Source organism: Oncorhynchus nerka, linkage group LG3 (genome assembly GCF_034236695.1).
Source record: "Oncorhynchus nerka isolate Pitt River linkage group LG3, Oner_Uvic_2.0, whole genome shotgun sequence".
In the NCBI taxonomy this organism is placed as follows: Eukaryota; Metazoa; Chordata; class Actinopteri; order Salmoniformes; family Salmonidae; genus Oncorhynchus; species Oncorhynchus nerka.
In genome coordinates this window covers 37720205-37737381 of record NC_088398.1, presented here as the reverse complement: position 1 = coordinate 37737381, position 17177 = coordinate 37720205, and the positions used below count along the sequence as shown (strand labels likewise).

General features: G+C 40.6%; 1 protein-coding gene across 1 annotated transcript in view; it reads right to left on the bottom strand.

The window, feature by feature from the left end:
- Nucleotides 1-7149, bottom strand: part of LOC115107571 (tomoregulin-2) — a 169224-nt gene extending 162075 nt beyond the window's left edge. The window contains exon 1 of the mRNA XM_029630997.2: nucleotides 6446-7149. Coding sequence (XP_029486857.1) covers nucleotides 6446-6620 — 175 coding nt within the window. The 5' untranslated portion in view covers nucleotides 6621-7149. The remainder of the gene's footprint in view (nucleotides 1-6445) is intronic.
- Nucleotides 7150-17177: the final 10028 nt, after the last annotated feature.

Here is a 17177-nt window from a genome sequence, read left to right as displayed (position 1 = left end):
ATCCCAACCTGTAACTCTGGCAACATTGGCCACATATTGAGTGTTGGCTTTAAGCATTCAGATCTCTCAGTTTACAGTTGATGCTCTGCATGCATTTACACTCAAATGTGTAGTTTAGAACATTCTTGCTAAAAACACAACTCTTGTGCTTATTTGCTTATCCATTAAAATTTGATGTGTGGTAATAGGCAACCTGATGGGTAAAAGGAATGGGGATTTGGAGTGTTTATCTCAAGTAGGCCTACATTCATATTACTGCTCATGAAGGAAATTAGTTAAAGGGAATATAGGTCCTAGTGTATGGATTAAAGGAAATAATTCATTCTCATCACAATCATTTAGCATTTTATGTAGGATACAGGCTAAATAACAGTGATAATTGCACAGTGCAAAATACGTGGATATAGGCTAATGCTTGCACTTACTTATTGCTCTCAAATGTGGCGAAAGGGGTTGAGGCTATTTTAGGTTTCAAACATGGAAATGCGACAGAACAAATCTACGTCGGCACAGTCAGATGATTTACAAAGGGAATAAGGCACACAGGCATGCTTTACAGCCTCCCGCCCATGGTTTTATCGGTTTGGCACCGAAAAGGGAAAACAAGTTTACAGCACGTGGGAGATAAAAAGAAAATGCTATACATACAGTTGAAGTCGGAAGTTTACATACTCTTAGGTGGGAGTCATTAAAACTAGTTTTTCAACCACTCCACACATTTCTTGTTAATTAACAAACTACAGTTTTAGCAGGTCGGTTAGGACATCTACTTTGTACATGACACAAGTCATTTTTACAACAATTGTTTAAAGACAGATTATTTCACCCTGTATCACAATTCCAGTGGGTCAGAAGTTTATATACACTAAGCTGACTGTGCCTATAAACAGCTTGGAAAATTCCAGAAAATTATGTCATGGCTTTAGAAGCTTCTGATAGGCTAATTGACATAATTTGATGTGTACCAGTGGATGTATTTCAAGTCCTACCTTCAAACTCTGTGTGTATTTGCTTGACACCATGGGAAAATCAAAAGAAATCAGCCAAGACCTCAGAAAAAAATGTGTAGAATTCCACAAGTCTGGTTCATCCTCGGGAGCAATTTCCAAACGCAGGAATGTACCACGTTCATCTGTACAAACAATAGTAAGCAAGTATATACACCATGGGACCACGTAGCCGTAACACAGCTCTGGAAGGAGACGTGTTCTATCTCCTAGAGACGAACGTACTTTGGTGCGAAAAGTGCAAATCAATCCCAGAACAACAGCAAAGGACCTTGTGAAGATGCTGGAGGAAACAGGTACAATATAATCGATATCCAAGGTAAAACAAGTCCTATATCGACATAACCTGAAAGGCTGCTCAGCAAGGAAGAAGCCACTGCTCTTAAACTGCCATTAAAAAAAAGCCAGACGACGATTTGCAACTGCACATGTGGACAAAGATTGACGTTTTTGGAGAAATGTCCTTTGGTCTGATGAAACAAAAATAGAACTGTTTGGCCATAATGACGATGGTTATGTTTGGAGGGAAAAGGGAACACCATCCCAACAGTGAAGCACTGGGGTGGCAGCATCATGTTGTTGGAGTGCTTTGCTGCAGGAGGGACTGGTGCACTTCACAAAATAAATGGCATCATGAGGTAGGAAACATTATGAGGATATATTGAAGCAACATCTCAAGACATCAATCAGGAAGTTAAAGCTTGTTTATGTAACGGATGTGAAATGGCTAGCTAGTTAGCGGTGTTCGCGCTAAATAGCGTTTCAATCGGTGACGTCACTTGCTCTGAGACCTTGAAGTAGTAGTTCCCCTTGCTCTGCGGCTTCTGTGGAGCGATGGGTAACGATGCTTCGTGGGTGACTGTTGTTGATGTGTGCAGAGGGTCCCTGGTTCGCGCCCAGGTATGGGCGAGGGGACGGTCTAAAGTTATACTGTTACATTTACAAATGGGTCTTCCAAATTGACAATTACCCCAAGCATACTTCCAAAGTTGTGGCAAAATGGCATGTGTGAGCAAGGAGGTCTACAAACCTGACTCAGTTACACCAGCTCTGTGAGGAGGAATGGGCCAAAGTTCACCCAACTTATTGTGGGAAGCTTGTGGAAGAGTACCCGAAACATTTGACCCAAGTTAAACAATTTAAAGGCAATGCTACTGTATACTAATTCAGTGTTTGTTTACTTCTGACCCACTGGGAATGTGATTAAAGAAATAAAAGATTAAATAAATAATTCTCTCTATTATTTTGACATTTCACATTCTTAAAATAAAGTGGTGATCCTACCTGACCTAAAACAGGGATTTTTTTTGAGGATTAAATGTTAGGAATTGTGAAAAACTGAGATTAAATGTGTTTAGCTAAGGTGTATGTAAACTTGCGATAGATACCTGACATGTCCTCAACTGGCAGCTTCATTAAATACTACCCGCAAAACACCCGTCTCAACGTCAACAGTGAAGAGGCGACTCCGGGATGCTGGCCTTCTAGGCAGAGTTCCTCTGTCCAGTGTCTGTGTTACTTTGCCCATGTTAATATTTTCTTTTTTTGCCAGTCTGAGATATGGCTCTTTCTTTGCAACTCTGCCTAGAAGGCCAGCATCCCAGAGTCGCCTCTTCACTGTTGAAGTTTAGACTGGTGTTCTGTGGGTACTATTTAATGAAGCTGCCAGTTGAGGACTTGTGAGGTGTCTGTTTCTCAAACTAGACACTCTAAAGTACTTGTCCTCTTGCTCAGTTGTGCACCGGGGCCTCCCACTCCTCTTTATATTCTGGTCAGAGCTAGTTTGCGATGTTCTGTGAAGGGAGTAGTACACAACGTTGTACGAGATCTTCAGTTTCTTGGCAATTTCTCGCATACTGATGCTCCAGATACTCAACTAGTCCAAAGAAGGCCAGTTTTATTACTTCTTTCATCAGAACAACAGTTTTCAGCTGTGTTAACATAATTGCAAAAGGGTTTTCTAATGATCAATTAGCAATTTAAAATGATCAACTTGGATTAGCTAACACAACATGACATTGGAACATAGGAGTGATGGTTGCTGATAATGGGCCTCTGCACGCCTATGTAGATATTTCATAAAAAATCTGCAGTTTCCAGCTACAGTAGTCATTTACAACATTAACAATGTCTACACTGTATTTCTGATCAAATGAATGTTATTTTAATGGACAAAAAATGTGCTTTACTTTCAAAAACAAGGAAATGTCTAAGTGACCCCAAACTTTTGAACGGTAGTGTCAAGTTTGGACACACCTACTTATTCCAAGATTTCTCTTAATTTTTACTATTTTCTACATTGTAGAATAATAGTGAGGACATCAAAACTATTAAATAACACATGGAAACATGTAGAAAACAAGAAAGTGTTCAAGAAATCTAAATATATTTTAGATTTGAGATTCTTCCAAGTAGCAAACCTTTGCCTTGATGACAGCTTTTAACACTTTTGGCATTCTCCCAACCAGCTTCATGTGGTAGTCACCTGGAATGCATTTCAATTAACAAGCGTGCCTTGTTAAAAGTGAAATTGTGGAATTTATTTCCTTAATGCGTTTGAGACAATCAGTTGTGTTGTGACAAGGTAGGTGTGGTAGGTAGGGGTGGTATACAGAAGATAGCCCTATTTGGTAAAATACCAACTCCATATTATGGCAAAAACTGCTCAAATAAGCAGAGAGAAACGACAGTCTATCATTACTTTAAGACATGAAAGTTAGTCAATACGGAACATTTCAAGAACTTTGACAGTTTCTTCAAGTGCAGTCGCAAAATCCATCAAGCGCTATGATGAAACTGGCTCTCATAAGGACCGCCAAAGGAAAGGAAGACCCAGAGTTACCTCTGCTGCAGAGGATAAGTTAAGTGACCAGCCCAAAGAAATGCTTTATAGAGTTCAAGTAACAGACACATCAATATCAACTGTTCAGAGGAGACTAAGTGAATCAGGCCATCATGGTTGAATTGTTGCAAAGAAACCACTACTAAAGGACACCAATAAGAAGAAGAGACTTGCTTGGGCCAAGAAACTTGAGCAATGGACATTAGACCGGTGGAAATCTGTCCTTTTGCCTGATGAGATCAAATTTGAAATGTTTTGTTCCAACTGTCAGTGATTTATTTAAAATTCAAGGCATACTTAACCTGCAGGGATACCACAGCATTCTGCAGCGATACACCAACCCATCTGGTTTGAGCTTAGTGGGACTATCATTTTTTTTTAACAGGACAATGACCCAACACACCTCCAGGCTGTGTAAGAGCTATTTGACCATGAAGTAGAGCGATGGAGTGCTGCATCAGATGACCTGGCCTCCACAATCACCCGACCTCAACCCAATTGAAATGGCTTTGGATGAGTTGGACCACAGAGTGAAGCAAAAGCAGCCAACAAGTGCTCAGCTTGTGTGGGGACTCCTTCAAGACCGTTGGAAAAGCATTCCAGTTGATGTTTGAGAGAATGCCAAGAGTGTACAAAGCTGTCATCAAGGCAAAGGGTGGCTACTTTGAAGAATGTCAAATACAAAATATATTTTGACTTGTTTAAACACTTTTTGGTTACTACATGATTCCATATGTGTTATTTTATAGTTTTAAGGTCTTCACTATTATTCTACAGTGTAGAAAATAGTAAAAATAAAGAAAAACCCTTTAATGAGTAGGTGTTCTAAAACTTTTGACCGGTACTGTACATATAATACACTGAGTGTACAAAACATTAATAACACCTTCATAATATTTAGTTTCACAGATGTCTATTGGGTGGTGGAACATTCTTCATACACATGGGAAACTGTTGAGCGTGAAAATCTCAGCAGCATTGCAGTTCTTGACACAAACCTGTGCGCCTGGCACCTACTCAGCATCTGACCGTAAGGCGCTACAGAGGGTAGTGCGAATGGCCCAGTACATCACTGGGGCCAAATTCCTGCCATTTATTAGGCAGTGTCAGAGGAAAGCCCACAAATTGTCAGAGACTTCAGTCACCCAAGTTATAGACTGTTTTCTCTGCTACCACATGACAAGCGGTACCGGAGGGCCAAGTCTAGGACCAAAGGAATCCTCAACAGCTTCTACCCCTATCCCCCCCCCCCTTGTACACTGCTGCTACTCGCTGTTTTTTTACCTTTGCATAGTCACTTCGCCCCCACCTACATATACAGATTACCTCAACTAGCCTGTACCCCTGACTCGGTACCGGTGCCCCCGTACATAGCCTCATTATTATAATTCTTATTGTGTTACATTTTATTTTAGCCTACTTGCTAAATATTTTCTTCTTCTTGAATTGCACTGTTGGTTAACGGCGTGTAAAGTCAGCATTTCACGGAAAAGTCTACACTTGTATTCGGCGCATGTGGCAAATAAAGTTTAATTTGACATATATAATCCATGTCTCAATTGTCTCAAGGCTTAAAAATCTTTGTTAAAACTGTCTTCCCCCTCCACCTACACTGATTGAAGTGGATTTAACAAGTGACATCAATAAGGATTCATAGCTTTCACCTGGACTCACCTGGTCAGTCTATGTCATGGAAAGAACAGTTTTTCATAATGTTTTATACACTCAGTGTATGTATATACACTGAGAATATCTAACAATAATATATTATATTCTAGTAAAATAGGCAATATAAATGGTTTGTAGCAGCCTATAGCAGAAAAATGCATAGTTGTGTGTGTGATGGGTAAAATAATATTGTTGGTGTCACATTTCCAATTGCTCACAAGATTAATGAGTTATTAGCATAACATGAATCAATAAAACGTGTAGACATTTATATAAATGTCTAGGAGGATTTCAGACCACTGTAGACTCGGGAGTCTTAAATATCAACTAGAATGTGGCACTTGAATTCCTCAAGTAATGAACCGATGCTGAGAAATAATAGAAATGAAACATTGACAGCGACTAATAATAACAATAGACCTATAATAATAATAATAATAACATGTTCATAATAATAGCCAATTTAGGCAAATTAATGAATTAAGCAAAACAACAATGCAAGAAAGGTAAATATTTCATGTCATGTACATTTGCATCAGTGTACCATTTTAGAAAATGTTGATTAGCATAATTTGTTTGTAAATGAATGTATGTGTAGGTTTTCGATGAGAAAACCATAGACTATTGTAATATAGGGGGACCTTAGGATAACCTGAAATTCCCGAGATCTCAAGGGCTGATGACCACCTCACTTCTCGGCAATTTGGAAGAATGTTTTCTCTAAAACACAAACGATGCTATTTGCAGATAGTGTCCTCGATCATTTATTAGCTTTCCAGCCCAAATTCCCATAAGCATGCGGACTAGGTTATTACCATTACGACCGTTACAGTCGCGCTGCGCACTAAGGTGCACACCTGGAACAGACAGAAAATATATAATAATAATGTAGCCCAAATAAATGCCCCCGACTTATCGGTGTTCTCACCAGAGCAGTTCCAGCCGGTAGGCGTCTGACAGTCGCTCAGGGAAGACGGGAAAGCGCAAAGTTGCTCTACAGGTAAAGTGGCGAGAAACGAAACAACGGTGATCCAGACCCAATCTCCCACTGTCCGGCTCCCCTGGTTCGGGCGTCGGGGCTCCGCCGCCACCGACAGACCCATCTCAGTTCAGCGGCGTTCCCCGACTACACAAGCGAGCTGGGCAGAAGTGGTAGATACGCACCAACAACTCCGGTCCAGACGTTGGCTGTTTCAGAGGGGCGCTCAGTGACAAAGAAAGGGACATTTTCCGTGCAAGAAAGCGAGCCCCATGAAGTGATGAATCAACGGGTTCCGCCCGATCCAAGGTGGTGCAGCTACAATATGAAGGGGGTTGGGGGAGTGGGGTGATGGAGGGTGTAGGATAGTGTTGGGGGGGGTTAGCCAGGTAAATCAGCGTAAGAGGACGGGCAGGAAGAGGGACGATGTTCACCCATGAGGATAGAAAATAACAAATTTAAAAAAGGGGTGGGTGGAAGGAAGAAATAGAAACAAAGAATGTTTATATCCCACGGTTTCGAAACGGCGACGTCCTAGTAATATCCATAAATGCCACGGGCTTAAATGAGTGGTCGGCTAGTTGTGTTCAGACGCTCAGTGAGTCCGTCAGTTGCGCTCGCCTCCTCTCTCTATATCTGGAATCCGCGTTGCGCGCACCACCAGCAGCAGGTTACAAGTCTGGGTATGATCACGTGGTGTTACATGCGAAAGAGGGGAGTGGGTCTCGGTAATTATACAACGCTGATTGGAGGAGAGAGAGAGCGAGATAGAGAGAGCGAGATAGACATAGAGAAAGGCTTGTGGTTTCTTTCCGACCCACACAACCTACTGGGCAAAAACTGGTTGGATCAACCTTGTTTCACGTTATTTTAACCCCCAAAATATATGTAAAGACGTTGAATCAGTCTGGAAAACGGATTGGAATTGCAGAAACATAAACGTAAGGACATTTAGTATTTTTTTCAACCAATGTTTTACCTAAATCCAATGACATGTTGAAATGGTTTCTTGATTTCACGTGAAATTTAGGTTAGTTGACAGCTCAACCAAATGTACATAAAAACTAGACGTTAAACTGACGGGAATGGTCAGTCTCTGTTTAAGGCTTGGCCTTGTAATGAGCGGGATTCGGCTTTAGTTACAGCTGAACCGTGCTGGTTTAGAATAGATGCACTTGCAATGTAATTGGTCACTAGCATTTAAAAAAAGGCTTGATAAATCGATTCGTCCAGCAGAGAATAATAATATTGCTCTGCTTTGAAATAATGTGGACTCCTTCACTGAGTTGCCTGTCCCACAGCATGCCAAAATACCTAAATATTATTATCATAGCGTGATACACAGCGTCGACCCAGTAATGTTGGACACAAAGGCACTGTTATTTTTACCGCTTCTTTTTACAACATTGGAGCCCATGCATTGGGAAGCCCCAGCTTGTAGGTCTAGTCTAATGGCACAAACAGGCCACTGTTTTCGTGGCCAAATGTGGTGTCAAAATTCAGTCAAACATCTTTGACCTCGTGATGGTGCTTGTAGTTCCATTTCTCCTTTTTATTTTCTGTAGTATAGGCCAACTATTCATTGCTTGGGTGGGATAACAGATCTTAACTCCATCATACAAATAAAAGGATAACCAAGTAATACAAATAATTGATTTAACCTACAATTGCTTTGACTTTGTTGCAGTTATTTATTGGACTTATAGATAATATGCATTTGCATTTCCTGTCTTTAAAAGTGATATGACCTTAATAACAAAGCACTCAAACGTAGTATATATGAAGCCTTTATAGTACACTGTACCTATGACATAATAGCCTAAACACCAATTTATCAGTCTCCTCCAATGGCATGCTAGGTTTTTTTTTTCTTTCAGTCAGGTATTCACAAACAAATAACACAACACTGTAAAAGGGTTACAGGCTGCTCAGTGGCAAGTAAAATTATGTATTTCATATTACAGTACACCTACTGTAATAAATACAGTATCAAAGCAAATACTGTGTAATGACCCACAGTAAAAGTGTAAAATATACTGTATAATTATATTGTTTAAAAAAAAGAAGAGTAAATGCTACCGTAATCGTGAATGAACGAGTTAATGGATTAGTTACATTTGTTGAAGAGAGTTGTCAGGCGTCTGCATACTTGAGGTAAAGTCAGGTGCAGGAGAGCAGAGAATTGTGAACAGGCGCACACTTTATTACGGCAGGAGAAAGATTACAGACGGAAAAAACCTCCTCCAGCCAACAAGGCAAAGTGTATAGCGCTCACAATAGTCACACAACATAAATGTAAAACAATACAAATAAGCTTCGTGAAAACACACGGAAAATAACAAACGCTTAGCCTAGTGCGTACAACACATAACACACAAAGACATGGGGGAACCGAGGAATAAATACATGTAGTGTGATTGGGGAATGCATACCAGGTGTGAATGGAACAAGACAAAACAAATGGATAATAGAAAAATGGCGCGGCGATGGCTAAAAAGCCGGTGACGTCGACCGCCGAACGCCGCCCGAACAAGTAGAGGGGCCGACTTCGGCGGAAGTCATGACAAGTGTTTTGTATTTCACTGTATTTTACTGTAATTACATGGGATTGGTGCAAGCAGGTTGCCTGCTAGATAAAGTGTTTACAAACATTACAGCATATTAATTCATATTTGGTGTTTTATATCACTTGAACTTCTAGACACCTTAACAAAAGGCTTCCAAACTGGCAGTGACTACAGGGCAAAACAGACCAAAAGAATATGGTGAAATGCTCAACAGTTTAAGGTTTGCGATTGGCTGCCACTCCAATCTGTCCCCTATGCATTTTACATTGATAGGGCCCTATAACCTCATAGGAGTTAAATTGGTACAGCATTCTCACTCACAGGTGCAAATATATAACCTCTTACAAGGCACACCTCAAAATATGTTAATGAGACAGAAACAACAATACCATGCACCCACTGGTGGTCAAATGTTTTTTTGCCGCTCTAAAGATATGGTACAATATTGTTTTCTGCGGGGTTGAATTACAGTGCCATTCGAAATAGTCATTATTTGCCCACAAACAACATTTTGCCACAATGCACCATAATTTACAGTATGATGCTCTAAAACAAGTATTTTACTGTTAATAATACAAAGAAAAATCTTATCATTTACAGTTTCCCATTGCAGTGTAGTGTTCAAACCAAGGACACATTCCCCCACTCATACGAACTCGAATGCTCGTTCATCCATAAATATTATATTTCTCTCGCAGCAAGGTTGAGGTATTATGAGGACACCATTAGCTACATGTAAACAATAATTTTATGCTAAATAGGTTGTTCTGTAAACAAGCAGTGAGTACATAACCATCTGAGTGCACATGGAAGCATATAAGGGAGTTGGCCTTGTTTGTCTGTGTGTGCATGTGTGTGTGTCCGTGCCTTAAATCCCTCTTAACCCTTGAATAAATGTAGCCTGATGAGTGATGACTCACACTAAATTCTTCCTCTGCTCTGTCATTCACTACATACTTTAGTCTGAGACTGCCATGATTGAAGTCATTTGTGGTGACGAGGGGCATGGGGGGCATTGTACAAAATAAAGTCATCAGTGATTTGATCGTCTCTAACCAATCAGTGTATCAAAGCCAATGATGAATTTTCAAACCACCGCTTTACCCAAATGTGTTCTAGCTCTGGCCCAACCCTTTGGTTTCTGGACCAATCATACTTCCCCAAATGTGTTCGCATTCGATGAAGAGTCGGGGAGGTACTCCGATCAAGACTCATTCAGGAGAAGAAACTAACATTTGTGGGCCTGGTGTAACGTTTGGCCGAGTCTGGGTAGCCAGACAAGAACATACAGTGTGTGTGCATGTCAGAGAGATAAAGCTTTGTTGGGGTATTTGAGGACAATGTGGTCTGTGAGGAAGTCATTATCTGCATGGAGGAATGAGCCAAAATACCAGCAACAGTGTGTGAAAACCTTGTGAAGACTTACAGAAAAGGTTTGACCTCTGCGAACAAAGGGTATATAACAAAGTATTGAGAAAAACTTTTGTTATTTACCAAATACTTATTTTCCACCATAATTTGCAAATAAATTCATTAAAAATCCTACAATGTGATTTTCTGGATTTTTTTTTCTCTCATTTTGTCTGTCATAGTTGAAGTGTACCTATGATGAAAATTACAGGCCTCTCTCTCTTTTTAAGTTTGAGAACTTGCACAATTGGTGGCTGACTAAATACTTTTCTGCCCCACTGTATGTAAGAAAGAGCAATTGAAAGTGATCATGCAAGTGTCTTGATTGAAGGAAGATAGTTTTTAGAGCACCATTCCCCAAACGGGCCAATTAGCAGAATAGTGGAGAGTGAACCCAAGGCTGCCTTTGTGCCTGCGCTAATTTGGATGCCAAAAAAAAGACTATTCTCTTGGCTGACTTTATCCTTGCATTAGTCTAATGCTACACGTTGAGAAGTGAGAAAGCCTAAGCTTACTTACTGCATTGTAGACAAACACCATCATACACAGTAATACATGCAACACCTGAAATTAGCACTAGACATTTTGAGTTAATGACTTCCAATGTGAGAAAAGACCAACAGGGTTCATTTATGGGTTTGTGAATAAAGTGGTTGGTGAGTGATAATGCACACACACACACACACAGTGTGTGTTTAAGGAAGAGATTTGTTTTGACATAAATTAGAGGTTGTGCATAAAGCCTGTTTAATGATTGTTTATGAATGTGATGTGTTCCATATTACACTAGATAGATATCATCCATATTAGGTACACAGTAATTACCCATGAATGTAATGCTCTGTAAAGTGGGACTTTTTGTCAGCGATACAAATGTGAAAAGTTTCAAAATCATTTTCACTTAGTGAAAAAACACCATTTAGTGTATCTCCTCCCAAGTCCTTTATGAAATATTTCTACTTTTACAAAAAGCGTAATCTATTTCCATCTTTCTGTGTCATTTCAGCCGACCAGACTGGTGTCAATGACGACCATGCAGGTAGTTTTGAGGAGGTTAGCCTAAACACAGCAGGTTCGGGTGCTAAAGGCTAATTACATTCATGACTTGTTGAAAAGCACACCTGAGAGAGCATTCAAGAGTGACTCTCGCCCTAGTATCAAATATCTGATGATTGATTTTTACCTCATAATTACTATAATGAATTAATAAATCATCCATTTTGTTGCAAATCTGGAAGCTGGCATTGTCGAGGGACTCATTCGTCAGTGTGTATTACCGACTTCGAGAGTTGAAAGCTTCGAGTGCACATGTGGTGCTGTGTAGATTGTACAGTGCAGTTATCATGTTACATTAACACAATTGTATTAAAATCTACAAAACATTTGTGTGAGGCAGCAAATTGTGTGAAGGGGCTGGTACCCAGCAAACCTAGGACATTCCCAGGACATTAGCTAACATTAGATTAGAATTTTCAACAAACATTCAAAGAACGTCATCATCATCATCAAATCCCCTTCAAACATCCATACAATAATTGGCAACCTCTGGTCATGCAAAGGTAACATAATCATTCCATAGTCTTAGACCATTCACAAGATAGTCCATGCCTTATGACCAGTGACTATAAAACAACGTTGACACAGCGCCGACATACTAGTTGTCACATCTTTCCCAGACTCCAGTACAAATCCCCCACTGGCATATGAGAAGGAGTTGACATGGCAACTGGAGAAGAGCCCACAGTAGTTGACTCATGTGAGTCTCCCTGGGTGAATAGTGAATGACTGCGTCCCAAATGGCACCCCATTCCCTACATACTTTTGACCAGAGCCCTATGGGTCTTGTTCAAAATACGTACACTATAGGGAATAGGGTGCCATTTGAGACACAACAAACGTCTGGTACAGTAATGAGGTGGTGGAGCAGTGTGCCTACATAAAAAGAAATGCTGGGTTAAAAACAACCCAATTTGGGGTATTTGATAACCCAGCGCCGGGTAAATATTGGACAGAACACGCAATGGGTTATTTTGCGTGAATTACCCAACATTTTGGGTTATTTTAATCATATTTATGCTGAATTGACCCAGCTGGGTCTTTTTTTATGTAATCCATAGGTTATCTCCTTGAGCCGTGGCCTATTGGGGGCGTGGCTTTCAGATAGTTATTGTTAGCCACCCGTGAGAGTAAATGTATTTCCTGTTTATCATGTTAAGTTTGTACACTGCAAATTGTATTTTTCTTTGAATATTTTTGCACATTACATATAACATTAATAATACACTGCTCAAAAAATAAAGGGAACACTAAAATAACACATCCTAGATCTGAATTAATTAAATATTCTTATTAAATACTTTTTTCTTTACATAGTTGAATGTGCTGACAACAAAATCACACAAAAATTATCAATGGAAATCAAATTTATCAACCCATGGAGATCTGGATTTGGAGTCACACTCAAAATTAAAGTGGAAAACCACACTACAGGCTGATCCAACTTTGATGTAATGTCTTTAAAACAAGTCAAAATGAGGCTCAGTAGTGTGTGTGGCCTCCACGTGTCTGTATGACCTCCCTACAACGCCAGGGCATGCTCCTGATGAGGTGGCGGATGGTCTCCTGAGGGATCCTGAGGGATCTCCTCCCAGACCTGGACTAAAGCATCCGTCTGGCGAGCACATGGAGGGCTGTGCGGCCCCCCAAAGAAATGCCACCCCACACCATGACTGACCCACCACCAAACCCACCACCAAACCCACCACCAAACCGGTCATGCTGGAGGATGTTGCAGGCAGCAGAACGTTCTCCACGGCGTCTCCAGACTGTCACGTCTGTCACATGCTCAGTGTGAACCTGCTTTTATCTGTGAAGAGCACAGGGCGCCAGTGGCAAATTTACCAATCTTGGTGTTCTCTGGCAAATGCCAAACGTCCTGCATGGTGTTGGGCTGTAAGCACAACCCCCACCTGTGGACGTCGGTCCCTCATACCACCCTCATGGAGTCTATTTCTGACCGTTTGAGCAGATACATGCACATTTGTGGCCTGCTGGAGGTCATTTTGCAGGGCTCTGGCTGTGCTCCTCCTGCTCCTCCTTGTACAAAGGCGGAGGTAGTGGTCCTGCTACTGGGTTGTTGCCCTCCTACGGCCTCCTCCACGTCTCCTGATGTACTGGCCTGTCTCCTGGTAGCGCCTCCATGCTCTGGACACTACGCTGACAGACACAGCAAACCTTCTTGCCACAGCTCGCATTGATTAGCCATCCTGGATGAGCTGCACTACCTGAGCCACTTGTGTGGGTTGTAGACTCCGTCTCATGCTACCACTAGAGTGAAAGCACCGCCAGCATTCAAATGTGACCAAAACATCAGCCAGGAAGCATAGGAACTGAGAAGTGGTCTGTGGTTATCACCTGCAGAACGACTCCTTTATTGGGGGTGTCTTGCTAATTGCCTATAATTTCCACCTGTTGTCTATTCCATTTGCACAATAGCATGTGACATGTATTGTCAATCAGTGTTACTGCCTAAGTGGACAGTTTGATTTCACAGAAGTGTGATTGACTTGGAGTTACATTGTGTTGTTTAAATGTTCCCTTTATTTTTTTGAGCAGTGTATTATAATTGACATATTGTAACAAATTGGTAACTTTTCCAACATTGTGTTACATATGCATATGCTCGTGAGGAACTCAAACATTAGTCATTCATTTTGGTAGAAGAGATATCGTACTTCATATATCGGAGCAATTCAAAGCTGACTTCAAAGTGCTCATAGGCAGGCTATAGGAGACCAACAAGTTGGTTCTCATTTCCGGGCCTCCACCAACAATAGGTTGCGGGATTGATCACTTTAGTCATCTCCTCCGTATACACTACTGGCTTAAATCCTACTGTTCCTTGATGGATTTGGAGTTCATTGACAATTTTGACAACTTCTGGGAGAGGCCCCAGTTTTACAAGAGGGATGGCTTGCATTGAAATAGGAAAGAGGCAAGAGTTATCTTGGCCTATATCATATAAAATATTGCTCAAGTAATTCTTCCCATTCCCACTATTTCACCGAGTTATCATCGCACTTCTACAGATATCCATATTCCCAGGGGTATTATCAGTAATAATCTTGTGACCCTAAAGTTGAATTCAACTGTTAGCTCTGTTACTGTTACGCTAGTTGGGAAGCCCACTGTGGTAAGATCGTCCAGTGCTATTATTTCAAACGCCACAAATATGGATAACCCCACTGTTACATACTGTATGTGTAATCAACTTATTTGGCATCATGTTGTCTAAATATCACCATGCCCACAACACTTGAGCTTTTGGTTGTAGATATGTCCATAAACCAAAAAACACATGTATCTGTTGCAGGGATTATGAATTACTTAAAACCTTTTCTGTCATCTAAATGAGTTGTCTTATGGAATTTTAACACTGAACAAATATTAATGTAAAAGGTACAGTGTTGGTCCCATGTTTCATGAGCTGAAATAAAAGATCCTAGACATTGTTGGTTAAACATGTCTCCTTTGCCAAGATAATCCATCCACCTAACAGGTGTGGCATATCAAGAAGCTGATTTAAACAGCATACCACATGTATGGTGTTGTGTAGGCGAGCGGTTTACTGATGTCAACGTCGTGAACAGAGTGCCCCATGGTGGCGGTGGGGTTATGGCACGGGCAGGCATAAGCTACAGACAACAAACATAATTGCTATTTATCGATGGCAATTTGATGGCACAGAAATACCTAGACTGTGAGTCCCATTTTTTGCATACCTGTCTTCCCAGTCATGTGAAATCCATAGATTAGGGCCTAATTTATTTATTTTATTTGACTGATTTCCTTATATGAACTGTAACTCAGTAAAATCTTTGAAATTGTTGCATGTTGCATTTATATTTTTTTCAGTTCTTGGCTTCCCTTGGCCTAAGAATATTTGTCTTGACTTTAACCCAACTTAAATGATTACAAAAACCACAGATTCATGTAAGAATTCCAGCAAATTCCTAATTGATTCACCTAATTCTGACAAATAGCCACCACAAGTGCTTGTCTTGTGGTGTCTTTGCTAATGATATCAGTTTTCACTGTCCTTTTGCATGCATTAGAGATACCAAACCTATTAACACTGATTCTTGTGTAAATATGAAGAGAAAAAAGCTTTTCATTTTATTTAACCTTTATTAAACTAGGCAAGTCAGTTAAGAACAAATTCTTATTTACAATGACAGCCTACACCAGCCAATTCATGATGTGCATTACGCTGACTTTTCCTTGATCATCTGAATGCCTGACCCTGAATTAGCTCTAGAATTGTTCTCATCTATTTTTGTATCTCTGGCAGTCACGTTCTGACCTTAGTTCCTTTTTTATGTCTTTGTGTTAGGTTGGTCAGGGCGTGAGTTGGGGTGGGTAGTCTGTTCTTTTTTCGATGTTATATTTCTATGTGTTTTGCCTAGTATGGTTCTCAATCAGAGGCAGATGTCGTTCGTTGTCTCTGATTGATAATCATACTTAGGTAGCTTGTTTTCCCCTTTTTGGTTGTGGGTGTTTAATTTTCTGTTTAGTGTTTTTCTGCACCTTACGGGACTGTTTCGTTTTTTTCATTTATTCACGTTGTTGTTTTGTATTTCAGTGTTCAGTTAAATAACTCATGAACAAGTACCACGCTGCGCTTTGGTCCACACCTTCTTCCACCTACGAAAATCGTTACACTGGCAGACAAACATGCTCCGTTTAAATGCCTTGGAGAAAAAAATTGAACAAATTCTTGGACCTTTTATAGAACTTTCAGAACTTATTATGATGAGAAATCAGGCCTAGGACAAGGCAAAAAAACTGAGTCTGTAGCTGATTGGCAGCTTTTAAGGCAATTGAGAAAAATATGCACTTCAATCAGGAAAGCTACATCTAGTTACTTCATAAGTTATATCTCAGACTCTGCACAGGATCCGTCTAAATTCTGGAAAACAGTTAATGCAATGAAGTGTGGCAATTCCTCTCCTTCCCAGCCTACAGTGCATTCGGAAAGTATTCAGACCCCTTGACTTTTTCCATATTTTGTTACGTTACAGCCTTATTCTAAAATTGATTAAATAAAAAAATGTCCTCAGCAATTTTCACAAATGTATTAAAAATAAAAAACAGATACCTTATTTACATAAGTATTCAGACCCTTTGCTATGGGACTCAAAATTGAGCTGAGGTGCATCCTGTTTCTATTGATCGGAGTTCACCTGTGGTTAATTCAAAGAATTGGACAGGCACACACCTGTCTATATATGGTCCCACAGTTGACAGTGCATGTCAGAGCAAAAACCAAGCCAATAGGTCAAAGGAATTATCCGTAGAGCTACGAGAAAGGATTGTGTTGGGGCACAGATCTGGGAAAGGGTACCAAATCATTTCTGCAATATTGAAGGTCCCCAAGGACACAGTGGCCTCCATCATTCTTAAATGGAAGAAGTTTAGAACCACCAAGACTCTTCCTAAAGTTGGCCGCCCGGCCAAATTGAGCAATCAGGGGAGAAGGGCCTTAGTCAGGAAGATGACCAAGAAGCCGATGGTCACTCTGACAGACCTCCAGAGGTCCTCTGTGGAGGTGGGAGAACCTTCCAGAAGGACAACCATCTCTGTAGTAGTCCACCATTCAGGCCTTTATTTTAGAGTGGCCAGACGGAAGCCACTCCTCAGTAAAA